Raw genomic sequence first — 22,693 nt, 5'->3', positions numbered from 1 at the left:
AGCAGCTTGAGCTAAGCCGTAGAGGCACGGAGGGAAGCTCTGGAGGGTTCGGGCTTTACTCGGGGGTGCCAAGAGATGAGGGTCCCACGGGGGGCAGGGGTCTGCTTATGGGCCCATCCGTAGGTCCCAGAGCTGAGGAAGGCCTGACGCCAGGGCAGTGGCGTGACATGGTCAGAGGGGAGCTTGAGAAGTGCCCCCTGGATGGTGGGACCTGGGGCAGGAGGCGGGGCAGCCGGGCTGGGGCAGGGACCTCAGGGTGCAGGGCCCGGGGTGGGGTATGGGGGCACGCACAAGGGTGCCGCTGCTGCTGGGGCAGGGCCAGGTGCGTGGCGGGGACAGACAATACCCGGGCGCGTCCTTGGGGCGGGTCTGGGTCCTCAGTTTCCTTGTGTGTAACTAGCGGGGATGGGTTGTGGCAGCTCCGGGACAGGGAAGGGGAGCCAGCAAGGCCACCCTGCTTCCTGCTCCCCGCCCTCCAGCCAGGGATTGGGGGAGGACAGAGGAGGCTGCAAGGGCCCTCGGCCCTGTCCGGGTCCCCACACGCAGCCTCCCTCCCTCCCGCATCCCGGAGCGGAGCCCGGAGGGAAAGAGATCTGAGCTATTTACAGCCTCTCCTTCTCCGGTGGGGGCCACCCCGGGCCAGATTTCTCGGGACAATTGATGCCATCATTCCGGGAAGCCTGCCCCAGGAGAGGCCCTGGTCCCCCTGCATTTGCATAACCAAGCTAACAGGAAACAGGACTCCGGGTCTGGGCCGGCCAGTGAGCTCCAGGCTCCCCCAGGACCCAGCCACGCCCCCCCCAGCCGGTAGGAGCCCCAGCTGGGCGCCCAGGCGGCAGCCGGACAGGTGGCCGGATGGGCACACCTGGATGTCCGATGCCAAGCCTCCCAGCAGGCCAGCTGCGTTTCCTGGGGAAGGAGGAAGGTGCACAGCGGCGACAGCTGGGTGCTCCCTGCGGGGGTCAAAGTGCACTGAGCTATCACTGAGCCATCAGCGTTCCCAGAAGTGATGGGGTGACTTCCCTCCTGCGGGAAGCATGCAGCTGGCTACCTGGCTCCTCCGGGTTCCTTGCCGGCTCCCCCACCCCCACCCCGCTCCTTTCCCGAAAGAAAGCCGGACTTTGGGCAGGAAGCCTATTTCTCGGAGGCCCCCAAGAGGTGCGGGGCGAGGCTCGAGACGCCCCGGGCTCAGCTGGACTCTGCAGCTGGGAGTCCGGGGTGCAGCCAGGGCTCAGCCTCGTCAGAGCTGGGTGGGCTTGGGGCCCCCGGCCTCGCGGGCCTCAGTGTCCCCAGCTCTACGGCAGGAATCTGCAGGCTCACCCGTCAGGGCTGGCAGGGTGGAGGGGTCAGAGAAAAGAGAGCCAGTGCAATTCGGTGGCCCACACCTGCCTTTAGGTGGCAACGCTCCGGGCCTCTGTACGCAGCTGTGGAAAGAGAAATGAGATGTTCGCAGCCTGATGCGGGTTCGGATCCTGGCTCTGCCGCTTGCTGCCTGTGTCCGCAGCACGCTCCCTGGCTTCCTGGAGGCTCGGTTTCCACGGCTGTAGAATAAGGGTCACACATCGTGTGGTCCCCCCAGCCAAGGTTGGTAAAGGCCGCATCCCATAAGACTTGCAAAGGCCCTGGGGGGAGGAGGAGTGCAATTCGAGGTGGCCACGAGCCCACCAACAGGCTGGTAAGCTCCCCTCTGCAGTGCCCCCCCACCCGGGGAAGGGGCTGGAGTTCCAGAAAGGATACCCACGAGGCCGGGTCTGTGGGCCTCAGAGAGATCGGAGATGAGGGGAGGAGCGGAGGAAGCACCGTCTTATACAAGGAATCGGGGAGAAGGAATGAGGAAGGAAATGCTTGGCTGGCCCAGAAACCCAGGAGGCTTCCTGGAGGAGGAGGATGCCTGAGCTGGTTTTGAGGACTGACAGGTATGACAATGAGGGTAGCAAGGGAGGCCTCCCCGACAGAGGAGTCATCATCCTGGGCGCCCACTGTGCCTCCCCCCAGGCGCTCCCACCCCGCAGGGCACCCGAGCCTCCTCACCTGCCACCCACTGCACTTGCGCCCCTGCTCTGGGGCCTTCAGGTCCCCATCAGTGGGGACGCCCCTTTCCCAGCATCGCAGACAAAGCAGGACGGCTTGACGGCACCACACCTGGGGGCTGGGCCCTGTCTTTCCCCCTGGGACCCTGTCCTCTTCTCCTCCAGGTCACTGCTGCCACCTGGTTCCAGCACCACCGTCCTCTGGCCATTATTTCTACGCAGACTCTTTCTAAATGCACAAAAGCCTGTTGAAGTTCTCAAACTCTTGCCACTTGCTTTTTCCTTTCCGTGTACACCAATGACACTTTCCTAAAGGCGGAAATATGCTAAGGGTTTTATTTATTTATTTATTCTTGAGAGACACACAGAGAGACAGAGAGACAGAGAGAGACACAGGTAGAGGGAGAAGCAGGCTCCATGCGGGGAGCCCGACGTGGGACTCGATCCTGGGTCTCCAGGATCACGCCCTGGGCTGAAGGCAGGTGCTCAACGGCTGAGCCCCCCAGGTGCCCCCTGAAATATTCCAAACCACCATTTACATGGCTGGGGACGGTCCACGTATGGATGGGCTGTACCGAACTTAGCCAGGTCTGCGAACACTTCTGGGGGCAGCTGGGGTGTGCGTGGGCCAAAGTCCGAGAGCCTAGAATCCTTTCGTTCTGAGTTCGGGTCCTGACTCCCCTTCCTAGAGCTGTGGGCCTCTGGATGAGTTCCTCAACCTCTCTGGTTGTTCCTGGCTTCCTGGGAGATGGGGAAAGAGCAGCCTCTGCTCGCACCTTGTGGTGACGCTTCCTGGACACCTTGCATGTGAGGTGCTTAATTAAGCACAGGGCCCCCGCAGACAGCCCGGAGAGGCGCCCCTCACCCGCCCCCCACCCGTCTGGGGAGGTGAAGGGTGAGCAAGGTGAGGAGGCAGCGGAGGGAGAAAGTGCTCCGGGCTGCCTCCTCCCCTCCACTCCCCTTCCAAAGAATACCTCTGCATCTCCTTGAGCTCGGCTGGCCTCCAAATTCCCAGAACCACCTGGGGCTGGTCCACCCAGAGGCTGGTGACATGTGTGCCTCTGCCCCGCGGGCGCCAGCCTCCTGGAAATGCACCGTCCGGGGAGAGACCCCTACCTGGCTGGGCCTGCCACCCCACCTTCCGTCATGCACCCCTTCCTGGCCTTGGCTGCTGTTCTCTCTCCCTCCCCTTTTGTTGTGCAAATGAGCATCCCAGGATGGCTCTGTGGACCCTCTAGAGAGGGTCACCACTGGGGACCGAGGGGTTCCCCCCCCCCCCCGCCCCCGATGGCAGGCAGATGGCTGGAGGCACAACCACCCGGCTCCCGAGGGGGCCCCAGGAAGAGGGCGAGAAAGCCCCGGCTCCAAAGCTCCAGCACCAAATTCACCCCAGGGGATGGCTCGAGGCAGCCTGTGTCCCCAGAGTCCTTGCCACCAGCCTCCGTCCCCGCCTCTCATCCCCCAGGGCTCCCGGAGGGTCTCCCCACAACCAACCGCCCCAGAGCCAGGGCTGCCCCCTGCCGCCCCCTCCCAGCTGCTCCGAGCCTCAGTGTCCCGCAGAACGCTGACAGTGAGCCTAGCAGATGGAATGGGAATGGGGGGCAGAAGGAGGTCAATGCTGGGGGGGGGGGGCGTCCATCCCCCCTGCCCCCGCCCCCCTGCCTCCTGGTAGGTGGCCTTGGCAGGGCGCTGGGCACAGTCACTGCTATTATTTATTATTGTGGTGGGTGGGTGGCGCTGACGGTGGGGTGGGAGCTCAGCGCCCAGAGCAGGGGACACAGGAGGGCCACCCCCGCCCCGCCCCCGGGGATCCCCGCGCTCCTCAGGGCCCGCGGGCTCCCCTGCTGGGGCTGCACACTCCTTGCTGACTCTTTGGTTCTCATCTCTCCTGAAAAGCCCTGATTCATGGTCCGCCAGGCCCAGGAGGGGGGGAGGAGCCGCTGAGTGAAGCCCCCCGCCCAGGCCCATGACTCAGGGGAACTCGGGCTCCTCCGTCCCTTGGAGTGTTAGCCCCGGGCCCCAGTGAGTAAGTGGGGCGTCACGGTGTGTGCCATGAGCCCCTCAAGTCACCGCCTGGCCTCTGACCTCCTTGTGACTCAGGGCGGGCCTCTCCTCCCCTCCTCCCTCCTGGCTCCCCTCGCTGCAGGGCTGGGGAGGCCGTGCCGCACCCCGCTCATGCCTTCACTGTCCTCTCCGTTCACAGAGTTCCATCGATGGCGGTGGCTCATTCAGGCGACATGGGCTGGGCCCCCGCTCATTGGTAGCAAGCCCCGCAGCCTTCTGTGGGCAGTGCTCCCGGCAGCTGCCTGCGGTCCTCCCGGTCCTCCCAGGGCCCAGGAGAAGGGCTATCGCCACCTCCCCTGATGGACAGAAGAGCAGAGCCGTGCCCCGCCCCCCCAACCCCAGGCAGGCCAGCACCTTCCTCCAGCCCTCGGAGAACTTCCAGAGACTTCCAGGGATCCCACGTCTCCCCACCCCCCCACCCAGGCTCTCTCTGTTCCTCATCCCCTGGAGCCAGGAGGGAAGACTCAGCCCTTCCGTTGATGCCTGCAAACACACCCCACGCTCCCACAAGGCATTTGGGAGAAATGCGGGTTTCCCGGGATTTGGGGGAGTAGGCAGGGAAAGGGGGGCAGCGGCGGCAGGAATACCTGTGGTTTCAGACTGACATCCCGTGGCAGATGGCAGAGGAGCTGGACACTCCGGCTGAGACCCCGGGTGAGGGTCCTACAGGGTGAGAGCCCCAGGTGAGGGCTGCAGGGTGAGAGCCCCAGGTGAGGGTCCTGCAGGGTGAGAGCCCCAGGTGAGGGCTGCAGGGTGATGACCCCCCTCAGATGAGGGTCCTGCAGGGTGAGGATCCCCCCAGGTGAGGGTCCTGCAGGGTGAGGACACCCTCCCGGGTGAGGTTCCTGCAGGGTGAGACCCCCCTCGGGTGAGGATCCTACAGGGTGAGGACCCCCCTTCGGGTGAGGGTCCTGCAGGGTGAGGACCCCCCCAGGTGAGGGTCCTGCAGGGTGAGACTCCCCCAGGTGAGGGTCCTGCAGGGTGAGGACACCCCCGGGCTGAGGGTCACCCCATGAGCTCACCTGCTGTGGGCAGATGCGGTGCGTGTGCCGGTCTCGGGATGGGACGGGCCCTGCGGTGTGTTTGCAGGGGGTTCAGGGGGTTCACAAGTGGGAGACGGGCTTTCCCACCCCTGCCTTGGCTGGAGATGGCAGAGCCCCGGGTGGCCCTGAATCAGACCCTGACCGCCCGTCTCACCCCTGCCCTTACTGCTTAGATTTTGTTTCTCTGCAGAGCCGCCTTCCTGTCCCTTCCTGTCCCTTGGCTGCGTCCCCAGGCCCGTGGGCAGTGAAGCCCCCTTTCCTGGAGCGGGATTTCTTTGGGGTCTGCCTCCGGCTGCTCCTCTCACCGTCCACGCTTTCTGTTCCAAGGCCACGACCCTGGTGCCCGATGGGCAGACAGAGGGCCTGGCTTGCGTCATGTTCAGTTTGTTCCTGGGCCCTGGGATTTCCTTTTCTTTCTTTTGAGTTTATCAATACCTATTTTAAAATTAGTCCTATTAATTATAGTTTATCCCCCAACCACCCTCCCCGCCGGGCTTCCCATAGCCCCCGGGATGCAGTCCAGACTCCTTGAAACAGCCCTGCCAGCCCCACGCTGGGCTTCCTTTGATCTGCACAACTCCGGGAAAGAAGCATGGCTGTGCCCATTAGCCAGATGGGGACACTGAGGCACAGACGGGCAGAAGGAGCCCTGCCTGCTGGGGGGGGGGTGTTGAGGTCCAGGCCTCCTGCTCCACCTCCTGTGGGGCTGGCGGGACCTGCCCGAGGCCACCTGGCCACTCCCTCCATCCTCACAAGTGGACACGTGGCAGGACCTGCCGGGACAGTGGCCGAGCAGGTAAACACCGGGCGAGGCCCTTCCTTCTAGGAACGGCTGCCTGCAGATTTCCTTCAAAGAAGTGGGCGAGTCCTGCCCATCACCCCCCACCCCCAGCCGCCTGAGCCTCTCCGCGTGGGCCACCCCAGCACCCGGCTTTGCCAGCGAGCACATGCGATGGGGGGGGGACAGGGAACCCAAGGCTCTGATGTCAGGAGGGCTGGGTCCCGGCCCCTACTCTGCCCTGAGCGGCCCTCGGGCGGGTCCCTGTCGTCCCTTGTCCCTCTGTGGCCCTGGGCTTGGTGCAATGGGCTAGAGTGACGGGCCCTGTTGGTGGGGGGTGCTCGGGGTCCTCACGCAGCCTCTCTGGGCCTCTGCTTCCTCCACTTCCTCCTCCGTGAGTTGGGGGAACAGGGCCTCCTGGGAGGGAGGGTCGGGAGGAGCAGAGGAGCCCCCATGTGCAAAGTGCTGGGAGCAGCCCCTTGCTTGTGCGCCCCCTCCCTCTCTCCCTCTCTCCCTCCCTCTCTCCCTCTCTCCCTCTCTCCCTCCCTCCCTCTCTCCCTCTCTCCCTCCCTCCCTCCCTCTCTCTCTCTCTCATGCAAATATATAAATAAAATCTTTAAAACACAAAATGCCTGGGAGCAGGGCGGGCAGTGGTGTGGCTGCAGGTGCCACCCAGGACTACGGTCACCGCCCAGATGTGCCGAGAGCGGGCACCTTCATACTCACTCCTGCTGACCCCGAGGCCCTGCTCTTGCCACTTGCCAGCCGTAGGCGGCGCAAACGCAGTCCCTTCAGGTTACCTCTTCCAAGGGCTCGACTTGGGGTTCCTCCCCACCCTGTCCCTTTCCCCAGGGGAGAAAGGCTGGCGGGCGAACCCCGTCTGCACCCCTCCGAAGGCCCCCGGGTGCCCTGGACTGGCATCTGTCCATCTGGCCAGCAGGCTGCTCAGGTCTGGGGGTCCCCTGGGGTGTGAGAGACATCACTAGGCCCCCACTCCACACCCCCTGACAGGCCCGGTCCTCCTCCTCCTCCCCCCCCAACAGGTCAGTGTGACTCGGGGGCATGTGAGCAGGTGTCACGTGGCGCCTCGGAGCTCACGCCCACGCGTGGGGGCCCAGGGAAGCTCCCCGAAGCTCACGGGCTCAGGGCCACGGCCGCCTCCAGGAAGCCCCCCGAGAGCAGGACGCCAGCCTCCTCTACCTTCGCCTGCACCCCTCCACGCTCCCCGGGCTTCCAGGGCCCGCGCCCCTCATCCCCTGGGGGCCTCCCCGTATCCCACCGGCGGCCACAGGTCTGATCCCCGGCTCCGTGCGTTCTCGGCTGTGCTCAGGGCTCCCCGTGTGAGTGAGACGGTGGCTGCCTTATCCCACCGAGCCCCCCCAAGAGCCCCACGGTTGATCCCCGACGTCACAAATGGCAGGAGTGCCTTCTTTTCACCTCGTGGCTAATAGTGCCTGGTGTGACCACAGGGTCTTTACCTGCCCACCCACTGGGGGCATGGAGGCTGCTCCCGAGAATCCTGCCGCAGGACCACGGGACGCGGGGAGCACTTGGACACAGCGATTCCTCTGGGCCCACACCCAGACGGGACACCTGCGGGATCGGGGCCGGGGGGGGGGGGGGGGGGGTGGGGGGGGTGGGGGGGGTGTGCACGGTTTTCTTAGTCGATTTTTTTTTTTTTGAGGGAGCGCGTGCCCTTCTCCGAGGTGCTGTACGGGTTTGCGTTCCCACGACAGTGGACCAGGGTCCCCTCCGGCACGTCCTCGTCCGCAACTGTCCTCTCTGGCCTCCTGGACAGCAGGGGTGAGGTGGGATCCCGCTGTGGTTAACAAATTGCGTTTAAACCCGAGGCTTTGAAAGAGCAATTTTGATTGAAGAGGACGCGCTTCACGACCTCGCCCCAGGTGGAACACACGTCTGGCTGGCCCCACGTGGTGGCGAACTGTGAGTCCGGGAAAAATTAAAGACACTGGTCCCTCTGGCTGCACAGGTGGCCCTGCTGAGGGTAAGGGGGGCCTGCAGATGTTTAAAGATGGGGAAGCACTTGCTTTTTCCTTTATTGGACGGACTGAAAGGAAGTGCAGAAAGGGAGTGGCTGCGTCCCTTGTGATCTGGGGTTACGGGGGATCCCCCAGGCATGTGTGCTGCCTGGGGAGCGCCGGTGGGGGTGTGCAGAGCTCCCTGGGCCTGGCTGGAGGAGTCCCGGCCTCAGCGGCCGCCCCCTCTCCTTGGCCCTCCACGGAGGCAGCGTGGGAAAGGGGCTGCCCCCTGGGGGGGGTGGGAGCACCCTCTGTCCCTGCCCCCTGGAGGCGAGGCGCGGGTAGCAGGGTAGGCCTGTTGGGGTGGGAACCCGCCCCAGCCTTGTCTCCCAGCTTCGTGACCCTGGACAAGTCTCCCAATCCGTCTATGCTTCGGTTTCCACATCTGGAGGACGGGAGATCACGGTGCCCACCTCGCCGGCCGAGAGGTTACGCGACACGGGTCGTGACAGAGCGCTCCACCCGATTCAGAGGTGTTGTTGCTTGGAGGCTAGTGGCCAGGACACTGGGGACGAAGGACATGGCGCACGTTTGCCAGGGCTCAGCCTTCGGGGGGTGCTTCCCACCACGTGTCTCACCAACACCCTCGCCGGGTGCATCCAAGGCAGACCCGTGAGCGGCTCTGGAGGCTGCGGGGGTATGGCCGGACCCCGAGGGGGGTCGCTACGGGGGGGGGGGCTGCCTCTCCGAGGCCGGGCCTCCCACGGGGCGCAGATGGTCTCTGCAGCCCCCCGCCCAGCCGCTCCCTGGAGCCTGAGGCCAAGGACACCCGTGCATTGGCCGCCCGTGGCGTTGCGGGGAGGACAGGGTGTCCATGTGAGCACCTGGGGGCCTGCGCCCCGCCTCCCCTCCCCGGGCAGGGCGCCAAGGGTACCCGCTGGCACTCTGGGAAGAACAAGCGATTGCCAGGAAGAGAAACTGAGGCCTGGTCACACAGAAAGTTGATTTTGGAGGCGGGGGTGAGCCCGGGTCTCCGTGTCAATGCACATGTGCGTGTTTGCACATGTGCATGTGTGTGCGTGTTAACACACGTGTGTGTCGCAGCCCTCGGGGCGAAGCTGCACAGCCCGTCGGATCGTGAGCTCGACTTCCAGCACCTGCCTCCCAACTGGCCTCTGGCCTCTGTCCTACCCTGACCCGTCATCTCCAAGCAGCAGTGTGCACGGTCCTGTTAAAACCGAGGTGGGGAAAAAACAAAAAACCAAAAAAAACAAAACTGAGGCGGCCCTGCTCCCCTCCCCGTCCTCCCCCTCCCCCGGAGAAAAGTCCTAGTCCCTCTAGTGGCTGTGCGGTCATCTCTCTCCTCCTCTCTGTCTTCACTATCACCTTCCCTCACTCCCCTCCGGCCACGCAGCCCCCACGGTCCCTCCAATGTACCCCAGGGCCTTTGCACTGGCCTTCCCTCCACCTGGGACACTCTAGCCCCCCCAAGCATCCCTTCCCTACCTCCTTCAACCTTTCTCCTTCGTTGGCACGACCTTCCCTGACCTCTGTTTAGAGCTGCAGCTCCCTTCTCCCCTGGCCGGCAGGCCTGACCCCCCTTCCTCAGCCCTCCCTGTACTTCCTCCCACACTCACAAGTCACCGAGTCACCCGTGGAATTTGTGTGCCTTCCCTGCCTGGGGGCCCCGCCGCGGGTGGGGGCGGCGTGGAGTTTCGTCCGACTTGTTTCCTGTTGCCTCCCCAGCAGCTAGTACCGTGCCCGGTACACAGTAGGTGCCCAATCAGTGTTCGCGGAATAAATGTTCCAGGGCCGGGGAAAGTGAAACTGGTCTCCCCGCCCACGGGGGCCTCCCCGGGAGGGGCCGGAGGGCAGGAGGGCTCTATGGTCCCCTCTCCTCGGTGACGGATGGCGCCGGGGCCAGGGTGCAGCTCCCGGGTGTTTCGGCAGGAGCCACCCTCCAAGGACCGTCCCTGCCAGGGCGGGTTGGCAACAAGCCCAGGGGCGACACCGAGGGAGATAAGCCGGTTCAAGAGACAGCGGTGAGATAGGGCACATGCTCTGGGTCGGTGCCGGCGGGGGCGGGTGTCCCTGCCAGGGCAGCGGAGCCAGCCAGCGCCCCCCTCGGGCCCAGGGGAGCCCTGGGGCGGGGGCTCTGGGGGGCAAAGGCTGTGACGGGGAGCCTCACAGACTCCAGGCTCCGCGCTTCTGAGCCGGGTGACCTGTGGCCTCGGGGTCGGCGTCCGAGAAATGGGGGTGCTACAGTAGCGCGGTGGGGTAGGGTTCGGGGAGACACGCTGGCATGTAAACCGCGTAGCCGGGTTTGGGTACCAGTGTCCAGTAATGGGGAGCTGTTGCTAGGGTAGCCCCGGCAGCGGTGTGGCCCGGGCTAAGCCGCTCAGCCTCTCTGGGCCGGGCCTCGGGGGGTCCCTGTGCCAGGGCATGTGCCCAGCTTGCGGGATGTTTCGGGGGGCTCCTTAGCACCTTATGGATGCTCAAGTGCGCTGGCTTCTGGGGCTGGGGAGCTGCATGGAGGGCTCATCCGCCTCAGACAACGTTGCACCCTTTGCCCGCAAATGGTAGGACAGTCTAGGGGCGAGTGGGGATGCGTGCTGGGTGCGCTGGGGCGAGATGGCGGGGTGCTGGGGGCACTGGGGGAGATGGCGGGGTGCTGGTGGGGGCACTGGGGCAAGATGGTGGGGTGCTGGGGGCACTGGGGGCGCTGGGGAAGATGGCAGGGTGCTGGTGGGGGTGCTGGGGCGAGATGGTGGGGTGCTGCTGGGATCATTGGGGAAGATGGTGGGGTGCTGGGGGCATTGGGAGAGAGATGGCAGGGTGCTGGGGGCAATGGGGTGAGATGGCAGGGTGCTGGTGGTGGTGGTGCTGGAGGCACTGGGGGAGAGATGTTGGGGTGCTGGTGGGGGCGCTGGGGGCGAGATGGGGGGTGCTGATGGGGGCGCTGGGGGCACTAGGGGCATGATGGCGGGGTGCTGCTGGGGGGGCACTGGGGAAGAGATGGTAGGGTGCTGCTGGGGGCACTGGGGGAAAGATGTCAGGGTGCTGGGGGCACTGAGGGCACTGGGGAAGAGATGGTGGGGTGCTGCTGGGAGCACTGGAGGCACTGGGGGAGAGATGGTGGGGCGCTGATGGGGGCACGGGGGCGCTGGGGGAGAGACAGTGGGGTGCTGGTGGGGGCGCTGGGGGCGCTGGGAGAGAGACAGCGGGGTGCTGGGGGTGGGAAGCCACTCGCCAACCTGAAAGCCAGAGCCTCACAGTGACTCCTGTGTCTACCATCTGAGGGTCCCTGCGCTCACCGCATCCCCCGGGGATCGATGACTTGCAACCTGGACAAAGGTTCACGCTTCCAGACGTCCACCGCGGGGTGGTTCCGAATAATAAAAGTGAAAACAGCTTCCCCGTCCGCCCGTGGGCGGCAGCGCACCCGAGGGACACGTCCCCCCAAGGGCCTTCGACACACTTGAGAAACGGAGTTTCCAGGGGACACGGGGAGATGCTGAGACGGGGGGGGGGCTGCCGAGCGTCAAAAGCAGGACAACGAAGCGACACCCACTTTTATTTCGATCACTGAGAGGTGTGGAAAAAAGGCCAGGAGGGCACCTGCCAGCCAGCACCGCCGGGGGCTGCCCCTCAGCGCGGGAACTCTGGAAAATGCTACTTGTCCCTACTTGGCCAAAGTGCCACCAAAGCCACGCCATCCTTAGCCCCTGGGTGCGGGTCCCCGCCAGGTGCGCTCCTGCCTCCGCGGCCGTCTTGCTCATCGCCCGTGTACGTGGAGCCCGCCTGGCCTGGAAGCCACCCCTGCAGCGTGGGGGCCTCGGCGCAGGCACCGGATTGGGTGAACTAGCAGGTGGTCTCTCCCCTCCTGTGTGGAGGTGGGGAAGCCAGGGGACCCTCGGGGGTGAGCCGCCCCCGTGACACCCATTCTCCAGATGAGGACACGGGAGCCCCGAGGCGTTGTTGCTTGTGCCTTTTGTGCAGGTGGTAGGGGCTGGAAAGAAACGGCCGCCTGCCCGCCTGTCTGGGTGTCTGTCTGCAGGGACAACCTGGTCTCTGCGAGGTCAGGGACCGTGTCCCCGGGAGGAAGCCCAGGGTGGCACTCGACGGCACTCAGTCTAGTGCTTCCACATCAATCTGGACTTCAAAAGCTGAAGGACCAAACCGGTACGCTCCTGTCCACGGCTGCCTCATTGGGCCGCCCCAAGGGGGACACAATCCCGTGACCGACCGCAGATGGCGGGTAAGCGACAGGCGGGCCATCCGTGCCGCGGAGTCCTGCTCAGCCTTCCAGGGACGCTGACGCAGGCGACAACACGGACGGAGCCAGTCACCAGAGGTTACTTCCCAGGCAGATCCCGCAGGGGCGGGAAGGTCAGCGGGGGACGCTGCTCGGCGTAGAGATGAAGAAGCTCTAAAACTAGACGGGGGGGGGGGGGTTGTACCACACTGGGAACGAGCCTGAAGCCCCAGAATCGCTCCTTTCATGCTGATTAATTCTTGGTTATGTGAGTGTCACCTCCGCGAAGAATAATGACAAAGAGCTGGAGGGGGAGCCGCCCCCGCGACACCTGCCCGCAGTGCCAGCCCTGCTCCTAAAAGCGGGGAAGGTGGGTGCAGGTGAAGCCCCCGCCCTGCCCTGCACTCTGGCTGGGAAGCGGGGCGCTGCCTCCGCGGGAAAGGGCCGGTCCCTGCACAGACCCAGCTCCTCTCCAGCGCCTGGGCCCAGAGAACATTCCCTGTCTGTGTTGTTGCCATCAGTGACGTTTTGGGGGTGCGGCCTGGAGGGAGGCAGGACAAGAGAAAGTGGAACCCCAAGGGTGGCAGTGGGGACACTTCCCGGGGAGGAGGGATGGGGGGCTCCTGGGTGGGTGGCCTCGGTTTACTCACAGGGGCTGGGTGGCATGCGGATGGGCTCCTCCAGCGATCGGGGGACAGGGTGCTGGGCAGAGGAGGGCTCGGCTGCTCGAGCCTGACACGGGCTGCACACTTAGGGTGAGGGGCGCGGGGCAAGGAAGCCCAAATCACTCCGAAAGCCGCTGGGACCCAGTCAGGACTCCAGGCCGGGGCACGGGGAGGTGCTGGGGGTGCTGGGGGTGGGGGAGCCATGCACACTTGTGACGGTCACCACGCGGACCCGTGTGAGAAGCCATAGACCCAGCTACCTGTAGGAGAGCTCCACTTCGAGAACATTGACTCAGTTTCTCTTTAGAAGCCTGCTCGGGCCGCACGGAACCTGCCGGTGGGTTGCCCTGGGTAGTGGGCCAGTGGTGTGCACCCGCCTGAGGCTGGGCACCTGCCCGCCAGCGCCCGAGCTCCCGAGCGCCCGTCTTCGGCCCAAGGATGGCTGGCCTGGGATGACGTGGGCCCCATGCAGGGCGGCTGGGGGATGCCAGGCCCTTTGCAGCCCGAAACCAACAGGGTGGGAGAGTCGGTGGTGGGACCCGACCTCCTGTGCTCCCCGAGGTGGTCGCAAGGTGGTTCTGTGGGGTTCTGCGGAGGATCCAGCGGGGCCCGGGCGCCGGGTGCCCGCAGCAGTAGCCGGTCCGGCCGCACCCTGTGTGCTGGCCTCCTCTCCCTTCTCCCCGCACCCACCACACTGTCCCTGCTCCCACCCCTGCTTACTGGGGTCACCTCCTGAACAACCAGTTGGCACCCACAGCCTCACCTCTGGCTCTTCTCTCAGCGTTCTTCGTGCTAAAAACATGGCATTTGGAACATATTAAACAAACAGAAGTAATTCGAGGTGACAAGTGCCAGGAAGGAAGCGAGCGGATGCTGATGGAAGCAAGCAGGGGATTGACTCTGGAACGGCTCTGGCAGGTGACAAGCCCGCGGTGCTGGGAAGGCCGGAGGAGTAGCTGCTGCAGGTGCAGAGGTGGGGGAGGGGTGCTCGGAAGGAAGGTGGGGGCACCGGGCCTGTCCCAGGAAAGAGCTCAGGCCTTCTGGATATGGCTGCCGTGAGGGACAGAGCGTGGCCAAGGCTTGTTCCCGTCCTGACTGCCCTTCGGTCACCTGAGCACCATAAAAGGATTCCATGGCTCAGTCCCCCACCAGAGGCACTGGCTCGAGGCACCTGCGAGGGGCCTGGGCAGCGGGTACTTTCCGAAGTCTCTCCTTGATGGCAGGGACTGGCAAGGGGCTCCGGACCAGGCCGGGTGCTGAGGGCCCAGCTGACTTGTCTTCACCACACGACTGAGGCCCCTGCCAGGGCCGGTCCTGGTGCAGTCATGTGCTCAAGGCCGAGCGGCCTTGAACCTGGTCTGCCAGCTCTGAAGCCACGCGGTCCTACGTGAGGCTTCCATGCAAACAGGGACAGATTAGCAGCAACTGTCCCAGCTCAGACACCTGCGGAGGGCCGGGGGACACAATTTCTAATGGTGGCAAAGTCGAGCTCTTGAATGCTCCTGTCCTTGTCAACTCGCCCCGGCAGATTCTTTCAAAGGTCTCTGGCTGGCCTTGGGAGGGCCTGCAAGACCCCAGACCGAAGACAAATAGGATGAGCCTCAAGGCTGTGGCAATGGGCACAGACACATGAATGGAACTGGGGACTATGTCCAAGAATGGCTCCATCCATCCATCCATCCATCCATCCATCCATCCATCCTTCCATCCGTCCATCCATCCATCCATCCACCATCTACCCACCATGCATCCATTATCCAGCATCCATCCTGCATCCATCCACCCACTGTCCACCCACCATCATCCACCATCCATCCATCCTCCATCCATCCATCATCCGTTCTCCATCATCCATCCATCCATCCACCATCCATCCATCATTCATTCTCCACCATCCATCCATCCATCCATCAATCCTCCACCATATATCCTCCATCTATCCATCCATCCATCCATCCATCCATCCATCCATCCATCATCCATCCATCCTTCACCATCCATCCTTCATTCTCCACCATCCATCCATCCTCCATCCATCCATCATCCATCCATCCATCCATCCATCCATCCATCATCCATCCATCAATCCTCCACCATCCATCCATCCATCATCCATTCTCCACCATCCATCCATCCATCCCTCCATCCATCCACCATCCATCCATCCATCCATCCACCATCCATCCTCCACCATTCATCATCCATCCATCTATCCCACCATCCATCCTCCATCCATCCATCCAACACACATTCAGTGATAGCATGCCAGGTACCCAGCCTTGGGGAGACTGGGTCAAATAAGACACAATCCGGCCTTCAGGTGAGTCTACCAGAGAAGGAAGATGGAAAACAAAACAAACAAAACCCCCAAACAAACCCATGGCTGGCACCACGCTGTGACCCGTGGTGTGTGTGTGCCACAGCAGAACCTGCCGTCTGGTGGTCGGGAGATTTGAAAGGGCACAAGGACACACCCTTCAAACACGGAGTCCCAGAGTGAGCTGCTGCTTCTCTTCGATCAGCCCTTGTGATCCCGTCGGAGAGAAAGTCTTGGTTGGGTGCTAGCAGGTCCCAAACACGAGCTGGTCTCCCGATTACAGAGAGAGGGTGGGCTGTGGGCCCAGAGCCCGTGGGAGGTAATGGGAGGTGGTTCAAATTTAACCACTTGGACTTGCTTGTCTTGTACATACTTGTAGGGGATCTTTAATTTCCGGCAAATATAGCAGGTTGAATGGTGACCTGCTGTATTTTTGGTCCCCGCCAAAAAGATATGTCTGTATCCTGACTGCCAGCACCTGGGAGAGTGACCTCATTAGGGAACACGGTCTTTGGAGATGTAATGAAGCTTAGCACCTCTAGGCGAGATCAGCGTGGGTCAGACGGGGTCCCGGAGAGAAGGGCGGTCTGACCCAGAGGGGCAGGGGGAGGCGGGGCCGTGAGAAGACACAGGCAGAGACTGGAGAGGGCGGCTGTGCGTCAGGAAAGCCAGGACCACCAGCCACACCAGGAACCAGGAGCGGGGGGGGGGGGGGACGGATGCTCCCTGAGCCCCCAGAGGAAACCAGCTCAGCCGACCCCTTGATCTCAGACCCCCGGGCTGCAGACCAGTGCGAACACGCTGCTGCTGCTGCTGCTGCGAGCCACCCCGTGAGTGGACACTTGTTACGGCGCGGCTCCGGGAAACAAATACAGTAAGTGGTGCTGGTTTTGTGTTTTGGTTTCCAGCGGTCAAGTCTCTCCCTTTCAAAACACGTAGAGTCTACGAGGTCAGTCAGGAGTCGGGGAAGTGACAGTTCAGGTGTGTCCAGGCGGGCAGCGTCTGCGGGGAAATCAGGCTGCGCCGGGGGGATGTGGCCCGGGGGGAGGGCGGGCAGGGGCCAGAGCGGCTGTGCTAAGGTCCTGGGGTGGGTGAGATGCCTGAAGGGCAGGGGAGGCCTCATGTAGTGCCCCCAACTCCCTGCCCAGCTCTGCACACTCCAGTACATTCCTGGGAAGCCCCACGTGTTCCCGTCTTGCTGATTCAGACCTACCTTCCTTTGGAGAGAAGCACTTTAGCTGTGGAGGGTTTTTTCCCAGGGCTCTGAAGTGCCACGAGGTGTCAGGACAGGAGGGGAAGGGGGTTTCCAGCAGGCAGCCGGCCGGGAAGTCGGCTTCCCTGAATGCGGGACCTGAGGTCATGGGCCGGGAGGACGCTGCCCGCCCACCCTCACCTGCTCCTCCACCTGCCGGGTGCCGTCCGGTGAGGGAAGAGGCAGGGACAGGCCTGCCAGGCGCCTCCAAGAGGCAGGGCCCCGGAAGGCCTCACCTCCTGTTGGACTCCCGCGAGGCACCCCAAGGGTGCAGGGCACCCCGGTGCGGCCTCTGAATCTGGTGCGGGGGCTCCTCACTGCCTTACACACAGGAACCCAGGACGCCAATGTAAAGCGACTAGTCCCAGGTCACTGCACGAGCCCCACTGCACGAGCTCCACTCCTGGGGGCCTGAGCCCCAGGTCCTGGGTTTGCACCTGGGCTAGGAAGGGGGTAGGGGAAGCCATCACCAAAGGTGTCACGCCCAGAGCGCCCCCCAGGGCCCCAGGCCCCTGCCCTGAGCTGAGCACTCCGCCTGACGACCCACGAGGCAGGCTCAGTCCTGTCCTCACTTTGCAGACGAGACCCTGGCGGCAGGGAGGGGACATGGCCACGGCCACAAGCCTGCCGAGCGTGAGTCTCGCTCCAGATTCGCCTCCCGCGACGCCGGCATTGCCCTAAGCACCACTGCTCACGGAGCAGCCCCTCCATGGCCGGCTGCAGCGCACGGCTGTGTTCGGGAACAAGAGCTCCAGATGGTTCCAGCGCCCGAAGCCTGCGAACCACTGCTTCACCCCCCCTTCCCAGGGGCACTTGGCCCGGCGGCCAGGGTCCTGGGTGGGTGGCGTGCGCAGCACGAGCACACGGGCCTGGAACGTGCACCTGGGGCCCCGGGAAGGTGGCTGGGCCCCACCGGGCCTCCGGGGGCTCATGTGCGCGGAGGCAACGCCATGTTGCCGGCACCTGCCCTCTGCCCCCCACTTCCCTGGGCCTCTCTCCACACCCTGCAGGCCTGGCCCTCGGCTGGCCCGGAGACCCTCTGGAGGGGGTCCCCAACAGCTGCTGTCCCTAGGGCTGCCCGCCCCTCACTCCCCAGGTCTGTCGTCCCCCTTCTCCCGGAGTATCCTCCAAGCAAGTTCCTTTTTCTAAACTGAGGTTACGGAAACGCGTGAGTGCCCACGTGCTTGTGAGGCAGGGCGACTCTGGGGACCGGTGAGGTGGCAGGCCTGGCCCGGCGCTGGGCATCCGGGACGGACCCTGGTGGCAGGATCCAAGCTCGGCCCAGGGACCGCCCCCCATGCCTGCGCAGCCCCGGGCCTCACGGGCAGACATCGGGGAACTGAGCCCACCCTCAGCAGCAGCCGCCACCTTCTGCCAGAAACGCCTCGACTCTTGGCACGAGGCGCGTGTCCCGTTTATGTTCTGGGCTCAGTTCGGGTTTTACCTCAAGGCCCAGAAGCCCCTGCCTGCTTCTGCGCCGGGTTTAAGCCGGAGAACCTGTGAACCCATTCTGTTTCCAGGGGTGCGTGTCGATGTGTTCCGGGACAGTGCCTGCCCCAGTACAGACTTCACCAGACTGTCCCCGCTGGGGAGCCCTGGGCTCCCACTTCCCTGGCCCCGCAGCACGAGGGAGCAGTGACGCCGAGGCTCCCTGGCCCTCCTGGCCCAGGCCGTGTGCTTGCCCCACGGGGTTAGGCCTGTCACGACCACACCCCACGGATGCAGGACCTGAGGCTTGCCCACGGGGTGGGGGGATGCACACAGCACGGACGGGGCTCACTGCGGCTGGCTGGGCCTGGAGCACCCTCTCAGGGCAGCCAGCTGCACCTGAGCTTTCCCGCCATGCTCCCCACCCCCACCCCGTCGGGAGCTGGGGAGGGGACTACCTGGGTGGGGGCAGGGAGAGGCCCTGGGGCCACTGCAGGCCACTGAGCAGCTGCCAGGGGCCATGGGGTCAGGCTGCAGAGAACCTTCCCACTGCTGGGCCACAGCCTCCCTACCCCAGCACCACGGAGCAGCAGCCACATCCTTGGTAACTTTTTCTCTTTTATTGCCAAGTTCAAATTTACCAGGAAGTTCCAGTTTTCATTTCCACCCTCGTGTTCAGTGCCCACAGAACATGAGTCACGCTGGCGAGAGCAGGTATTTCCCTGGAACGGGCCCTTGGCCCAGAAGCATGAGGGTTTCCCAACCCTGGCTCTTCCTTGGGACGAGAATTATTTACATATTTTCACCTCAGAGGAACATAAGGAACCCTGATAGCTTATGCCCAACGTCAACAAGACTACATTAAATATTTCTTATTTATTGCATCTAGAGAAGATGAGTATCCGTTCGCGCCGTGCCTTTGTACTTAACAGTGCATCTTGAGACCTTAGAAAAATCTAGTGTATGTCTTTAAAGAGGTATGTCTCTTCACTCCTGCCTGGGGAGGGGCGCTTGCTAACGGGCTGGGCAGGTGGCAGACAGGGTGGGTGGAGGCGAAGGTAGCGGAGAAGGCCCTCCTCCCGCCCCCACATTCTTGCTGCGGCTTTGGGGCTGGTCCCCGAGAGACCTCTTGGCCTCACCCCGTCTGACCTTCAGCAAGAGGCGGCCCTGTGGTTAGGTTTTGGGGGTGCTCCTGAAGACTCAGTGTGCCCACTGCCACCAGGACGGTCACGACCTAGCAAGGCAGGTCCTTCATCAGAGCCAAGGCGCCTCCAGACCCCATCCTCACCCGAGGATGTATGTACGCCTCCTGCTCGCCCGGGGTCAGGGCAGCGCCCGTCCCACCCCTCATGGCCCATTGGGGTGAGCTGCAGGACCAACACTGCAGGCCCCGCTCGGGGACAATCCTGTCCTCGGCAACCGGCACCTTTTGTTCAACTGGTCCCGGAGGCTGGGCTGAGCGCTGCACTGTCTGGGCCCTGGCAAGGCTGCCGGGCTCCTCCGGCCACACTGTCCCCAACTTCTCCTCCTCCTCACGGCTCGGGCACTGTGATGACAATCGGAGCCACGGGTTTCAGATGGCAGGCTGGGGGGCCCAGAGAGGGGCTTGGGTCCACCTGCAGGGGCTTGCTCTTTACGGTAACGCCACTGGGCTGGGAGATGACTTGCCTTCCAGCATCTCTGCTGCCCCGGAGCCACTGCTAGGCCAGAGTGCCGGCCTGCTCTGACGTCCAAGCAAAAGATCAAGTGGAACGTGCGGCCGGCGGCTGGCACCTGCGGCCCGATGACCTGTCCTTTCTCCTCATTGACCCGCTGGCCCCTTCTTCCACCCCACCTGCCTCTCCTCCCTGGGAGGGGGGGCTCTCGTGATGGTCACGGCTTATCCCTGCCCCCCGATATCCCTGAAATTTCTGCCTACATGGCCTTCTTTTCTGAGCCAGGTCCCTCCCCCGTTGAAGCTGGGTGGGCACACCTACGCAAAGGGCTTCTGATGACAGACAGCCCTGTCCCCACGGGGACCACAGCCCTCTCTGCAGGACCACCGAGTTTCTTTCTTTGACTAGGCAGAGGGTGAGCACTCGGAGCGCCTTCCGGGGCCACCCCGATAGCCGGGCCCGTGTGCTGGCACTCCTGGCGGGCACACAGGGAAGAAAGTTTGGAGATTCTTAGTGCTGACCAGAGAGAGGCGAGGGTCGTGTGGCTGTGCCTGGCTAAGTGGAGGGACGGCGGAGGTGCTCGATGAGATTTGTCGGAGAACTGGCCTGCACGTGCGTGCAGCTCAAAGGAAGCAACCGTGGAGTTTTCATTTGAAAAATAAGCCTGTGTCTCTGCAGCAGTGGCTGAGAGGGAGAGCGGCACATTTGAGCTCCCGGGACAAGGTCGAGACGGGACATGACCCTGCAGCAGGTGGGACCTGGCCCCTGGGTGTCGCCCCGCATACCAGCCTGTGCGCACACATGTGGCCATGGAGGATGGCCTCTGCGGCTTTTTTTTCCCCACATCATGGTCACAGGGCCAGAGTCTGCGTGGTCCCAAATGGTTCTTTCCAGACAAAGAGAGGTGGCAACAACTGAAGGTGACGCCAGGATGCCGTCCGGACTGGTTTGAGTCCAGAGAGATGAAGGATGGGTCCTGAGAGGGGAGCTGGCTGCACTGGCCCCTTTCCTGGGAAGATTTTTCGGGAAACGACGGGCGCCTTGGCTACCAGGACAGAGAAACATTTGGCTCTCTCAGCTCTGGGTGTACCTGAGAATACATGTATCTCCTTTATCTTTGTTTAAAAAATAATCTAAACTTTCCAGGAAGGTACTTTATCATTCCACAGGCTTGCAGAGTTAGCGAGTGGCAGAGAGGTAAGGAAACGGGGAAAGCCAAACTAAGAGCTCCTGAACAAAACACTGGGAAGTTCGAGGAAAAACGAAAATGAAATCTTTACAGTAATATTATACTGTTAGCATGACGTCAAAGCTTAAGGGTTGAGGATTTTTTTGGACTTTTTTTTTTTCTTTTTAAACACTTTTTAAATAAATGCTTTTCATCTGCTGCCAAAAGCGGAAATAAATATCCAAAGGAGATGCTTATCGAAGTTTGTTTCTCTACAAATCTCTACCCAAAGTGACTTGGTCCAATTGTTCCGTGCACACTGGGTGTGATGGCCAAGAAGCTTCCAGACTGGAGCGGCTGGCTGATGGAGAGAGGGGGTGGGGGTCCTGCCACCCCGGGGTCATGGGGCTCTGAGACCAGGAGGCCAAGCTCCTCCCCAAGGCAGCACCTCGTCATTCGGGCTCACCACGTTCTCCACCAGGTCCAGCCTGCTCTCCGAGAGGTGCAGAGTGAAACAGGAATTCAAACGGAGTAAAAGAGTGCAAGGAAAGACGGCAGCGGTGGTGACTGGGGCCACAGGGGGCTGCGGGTGCTCCCCATGTGTCTCTGAGCTGTACCGGGTCCCTACCAGCGGGGCCACACACACAAGGGGAGGCCACACGGTGCCCGCTCAGTGCTCGGCGGGGCCCGCCGGCTCTGGGCCTGCGGCCTCCTCGCCTGGCTTCACTGTGCCCACTACGGCCGGTGTGGGTGGTGGAGGGATCCCAGTGAGGGTGTGGAGGCTGTGGGGGTCGACGGGAGGGACGAGGGTCAGCGACTCCACGCTCAGTGTGTCGGCAGTGTCCTCACAGAGCAGGGAGATGGTGGGCTGCTGGGCGGGGATGAGGCTGGGGGACAGGTTGACTGTCTCTACGTCTGCGCTCCTTGCCAGGCTCCTGCTGGGCCTGGCATCTGCTTCCGTTTCGTTGACGATCACCAACTGGCTGGGAAGATTAGGTGGAGGCTGTTCCATAGTTATGGGGTCATCTGGGTGGGGGGAGAAAGAACAAGGGTACACTTAGTCCCGAGCTAGTCTGCTCACGCTGGCACCCTCTGCTCCCGTCCTGGACACCGGGGAAATCTGGGTGGGAGATGGTGGTGCTGGGGGGACACCTTGTCTCCACTTCCTCCTTCTGGGGACACAGGAGCTGGTAAATCCAGTCTTACCTGGGCCTGGGGAGAAATCGGCCAGGGCCCAGGGTTCCCCTGACTTGGGATGTGAGAGAACAATTAGGGGCTTGTGCAAAATCAATGGGCAGATTATGTCGCCAGGAAGTGGCCCAGGCGGGCTCTCCGTTAGGGAGAGTCTTGGACCACCTGCCCAGGGATTCAATACGTGTTTAGGGAGGAAATGGGCTTGGGTGTGCTTATCACTTCAGGCCATCTCCAGAGCCTACACTTGGTAGCATTTGTCCAAGAGGGAACTCATTGTGATATTAAAACAAAACAAAACAAAACAAAACACCAATAAAAAGGAAGTCTATGGAACTTTTCAGCTTGCAAAACCAAACCAAAACCTCAGACCGTGGTTTGTCTCCTGCTCCTTCTCTAGGAGTTCAGTTAGCACCCAGAAGGGGGCCATTCCCATCCTGAGTGTCCCTTACAGGGGTCACGGAGAGAAACCACCAGGCAGGAGGAAGGCAGGCTGAGGCTCCGCCCAGTGTGGTTATTTTTGGAGTGGCAATTTCTTTTTCTGATGCTTTTCAAAATCCTTGATTAGATTACAGACAAATGGCTTATCTGCTTTCCAATGGCAAGTCTGCCTGGATAGGAACAGAGCGGAGATTGGCGCTCACAGTGGAAAAGCATTTTCCAGGCTTTAAGCACCAGTAATCTGAAAGCATCGACAAGAAGGCCCAGCGCATCTCGCTCAGAAAGCAAATCTCTCGTTTGTACAGATCTTGGGGGTGACAAGGCATCAGCAGAAGATACTGATGACGGGGTGTCGAGCCGTGAGTCGGAAACCTCTCTGGACCCTGGGAAGGATGGTCAATAGGTTCTGTTTGATGTGATTCAAGTT

General features: G+C 62.7%; 1 protein-coding gene and 2 long non-coding RNA genes across 7 annotated transcripts in view; all 3 read right to left on the bottom strand.

The window, feature by feature from the left end:
* Positions 1 to 2,352: 2,352 nt before the first annotated feature.
* LOC140637623 (uncharacterized) lies at positions 2,353 to 3,268 on the bottom strand. Its single transcript, XR_012034691.1, has 2 exons — positions 3,005 to 3,268; positions 2,353 to 2,771 (listed from the first exon to the last, which is right to left on the bottom strand). It is a non-coding gene; the product is annotated as an uncharacterized lncRNA (long non-coding RNA).
* Positions 3,269 to 4,530: 1,262 nt separating this feature from the next.
* On the bottom strand, positions 4,531 to 6,339 carry LOC140637622 (uncharacterized). The gene is made up of 3 exons (XR_012034690.1): positions 5,304 to 6,339; positions 5,117 to 5,166; positions 4,531 to 4,813 (listed from the first exon to the last, which is right to left on the bottom strand). It is a non-coding gene; the product is annotated as an uncharacterized lncRNA (long non-coding RNA).
* A 12,077-nt stretch (positions 6,340 to 18,416) lies between these two features.
* The window catches only part of CLEC16A (C-type lectin domain containing 16A), a 196,458-nt gene continuing 192,181 nt past the window's right edge, over positions 18,417 to 22,693 (bottom strand). For all 5 annotated transcript variants that reach the window (XM_072835793.1, XM_072835794.1, XM_072835789.1 and 2 more), the window contains one exon: positions 18,417 to 21,660. In XM_072835793.1, coding sequence (XP_072691894.1) covers positions 21,305 to 21,660 — 356 coding nt within the window. In that variant the 3' untranslated portion in view covers positions 18,417 to 21,304. The remainder of the gene's footprint in view (positions 21,661 to 22,693) is intronic.

The sequence above is a fragment of the Canis lupus genome, chromosome 8 (assembly GCF_048164855.1).
Source record: "Canis lupus baileyi chromosome 8, mCanLup2.hap1, whole genome shotgun sequence".
NCBI lineage: Eukaryota > Metazoa > Chordata > Mammalia > Carnivora > Canidae > Canis > Canis lupus.
This window is presented reverse-complemented; position numbering and strand designations above follow the sequence as displayed.